This window comes from Ceratina calcarata, unplaced genomic scaffold (genome assembly GCF_001652005.2).
Source record: "Ceratina calcarata isolate Rehan_Ccalc_2016 unplaced genomic scaffold, ASM165200v1 scaffold759, whole genome shotgun sequence".
NCBI lineage: Eukaryota > Metazoa > Arthropoda > Insecta > Hymenoptera > Apidae > Ceratina > Ceratina calcarata.
In genome coordinates, this window is record NW_017178883.1 from 8507 (window position 1) to 11457 (window position 2951).

At 37.4% G+C, this 2951-nt stretch overlaps 1 protein-coding gene across 1 annotated transcript; it reads left to right on the forward strand.

Annotated features, from left to right (window-relative positions):
- Window positions 1-224: 224 nt before the first annotated feature.
- On the forward strand, window positions 225-2020 carry LOC113465001 (uncharacterized). The gene is made up of 3 exons (XM_026818063.1): window positions 225-802; window positions 1051-1394; window positions 1456-2020. Exons 1-3 carry the CDS (start codon window positions 799-801, stop codon window positions 1486-1488), a joined length of 381 nt encoding a protein of 126 aa, XP_026673864.1. The 5' UTR covers window positions 225-798; the 3' UTR covers window positions 1489-2020.
- Window positions 2021-2951: the final 931 nt, after the last annotated feature.

Consider the following 2951-nt stretch of genomic DNA (forward strand, 5'->3'; position numbering starts at 1 on the left):
GTGTAAGGGCGTGCGCGGTCTGTGTTTGCATGTGAAGAGATGGCGTGTGTGTGAAGTAGGCTTCCAAGAGTAAGAGCACGATGCCGCGTGCAAATCTGTATCCTATTATACTCCAGTAGTATTAAGGCATTACAAATAAATATTCAGTTCATTATCGTTAATATATATCAAATATGCAAGTGCACATAATTATTTCTTTTCAATCCACAAATTTAATATGGTAGCAGAGCGTGGTTACTAAACTTGGTTAAACGTGCAGTGAAGAGGTTAATTGACCATGTGCCTCTTAAGATTGATAAATTATAAATGATTGGAAATCAGTGACTTTATTAAGAAATAACATGAGAAATAATGAACAAACTAATAGAGGAAAGGTGTGAAAAAGAATCTTTGAGTTTGATTAAAAACAGACTGAGATGTAAATGGATTTAAATGTGAAACTTGCTCGAGTGAACAGAAGCACGTGTTCGTGAAAGTAGAGATAACGCGAAAATTTGTCATGATGATGAACCCCGACGATCTGATTGTGCCCATTTTTGACGGCAGGGACTACGCTTTGTGGAAAAAGAGAATTCTACTGTATTTGAAGATGAGAAAATGTAGCGAACCAGCGGCGCGTGAGAAAACGTCCGGCGACAAGCAAGACGAATGGGAGGACAAGAATACGAAAGCTATGAATCACATATACTCAAGCATTTCTAATACGCAGCTTGAGTTTGTAGGAGATGAAGACTCGGCGTTCAAGATAATGAAAAAATTTGATCAGTTGTATATCAAGGAGTCGACCGCACTGCAAATATGTGTGAGAAATAAATTAGATCGTTTGAAACTAAAAGATTTTGAAAACTCAAGTGACTTTTTCTTAGAGTTTGAAAAATTAACAAATGAACTGAAAAACGCGGGCGCAACTTTAAAAGAAAAGGAAAAACTAGACTATTTGTTAAAAACTTTACCCGATTCAATGAGCTATCTTGGTGATTTGATCGACACGTTAACAGAAAGTGATAGGACTTGTGAATATGTCAAAAATAAAATAATGTCATGTTTTAGGTGTCACAAAAGAGGGCATTACCAACAGGATTGTAGAAGCGCTTGGCAAGGAGGTGGTCAAACTCCACAATATAACAACAGAAATCAAGATATACAAAACTATTGGAACAACGGCGGAAGAGGCCAAGATAACGGCTCAAGAGGTTACGGATACAATCGGGGAAGAGGTAACTATAGAGGCCGAGGCAACGGTCAGCGAAACAGAGGAAGAGTATGACAGCAATGGCATGGAAACCGATGGCAGCAATGGCAGGGCAACGGATGTCAACGCGACGCCAGATACGCCCAGAACGAGAGACCTGGGGCCAACATCAACGAGACTTTCTTCACCAGGATGGAATATGGTAACACAAACGTACAAAACGTAATCGATCACTCATGTCATTTCGTAAATCATAAAATCAGAAATGGTTATCAAAAAATAGAATGGATACTTGATAGTGGTTGCTCTGACCACATTGTAAATAATGAATCATATTTCAATGAACTTGAAAATTTAGTAGAGCCTATGTATGTTCGTCTGGGTAATGGTACTCCACTAAAAGTAAATAAAGTTGGAAAGGTTTTGATGTATTCAATAGCAAATAACATAGAAACTGAAATAATGGTACCAAATGTATTTTATATCAAAGAAATGGATAAAAATCTACTAAGTTTCGCCAAAATAACAAACAATTATAAGTTCTTTGCTGAAGGAAATTATGCAATAATAGTCAATAAGAATAACCAAATCATTAGCACGCCGTACAAGTCGAATAACATATATAGATTAGATGGTTATATAAAGAAACAAAATATGTATGCTAATAATACAGATAAAATGACGGAAAAAGAAAAATTTCACAGAATGTTAGGGCACGTAAACTTTAATTATCTAAATGAAATGTGCAAAAATAATTTAGTTGATGGAATACCAAAAAAATTAGAAGATGTTCACCTCAGATGCGGGACGTGTATTCAAAACAAAATGCACAATGCATGTAAGCCGAACGTACCACAAAAGGACACTTCTTTCCCCCAGTAGTTGACAGAATTCCACATTCCAGTTCGATTTTCGGTTTCTTTCCGTTGAAATACACATTCTTCATGTCTTCTCACGTGGAATTCAGGCATGTTTCATACATATGTTTGACACAAGTCGTCTTATAAGCGTTTAAGCCGAACGTACAACGAAAGGACGACTATTTCCCCAAGTATCCCTCAGAATTTCACGTTTCAGTTAGATTTTAGTGCTGCTCCCGTTGAAATACACCTTCTTCAAGTGTTCTCAAGAGGAATTCAGGATTCTTTCATACACTTATGGGATATAAGTCGCCTTATAAACGTTTAAGCCGAATGTACCTCGAAAGAACGCTTGTTTGCCGAAGTATCCCTCAGAATTGCACTGTACAGCAAGATTGTCGTGTTGCTTCCGTTCAAATACATACTCTTCAAGTGGGCTGAAGTGGAATGCAGGAATCTTTCATACATTTTGTTGTGTACGGGAGCGAGGATATATATACTGATGACTGGTTAATTGTGTTTATTAAAGAATCTAAAATATAATTTGTACTTCGGCGGTTATCCCTGTGTCTCGTGTTGCTTCGTCTTAAAACATACGAGTTCGTTCTTGTTCACTCTACTCTAGCGGATATTACAATCCTCCCCCCTTAATTTAACATTACCTTGGAAAAGAAAAATTACAAGTTGAGCCTCTCCAGAGCTTTTCTTACCCTAATGGATCGTCGCAACGTTACAGTTCCCATTTCACCCGGTTAACTAGTGTGTTTGGTTACTTCGCTGCTACTTCGATCATGTTCACTCGGACTTTGGTCGTTTGTTAACATATCACTCGCTCGCTTATCAGTACATAGTTCTTCCACGCTGACATTTCCATAAGACTTTTGTTTAAAAATCGAATA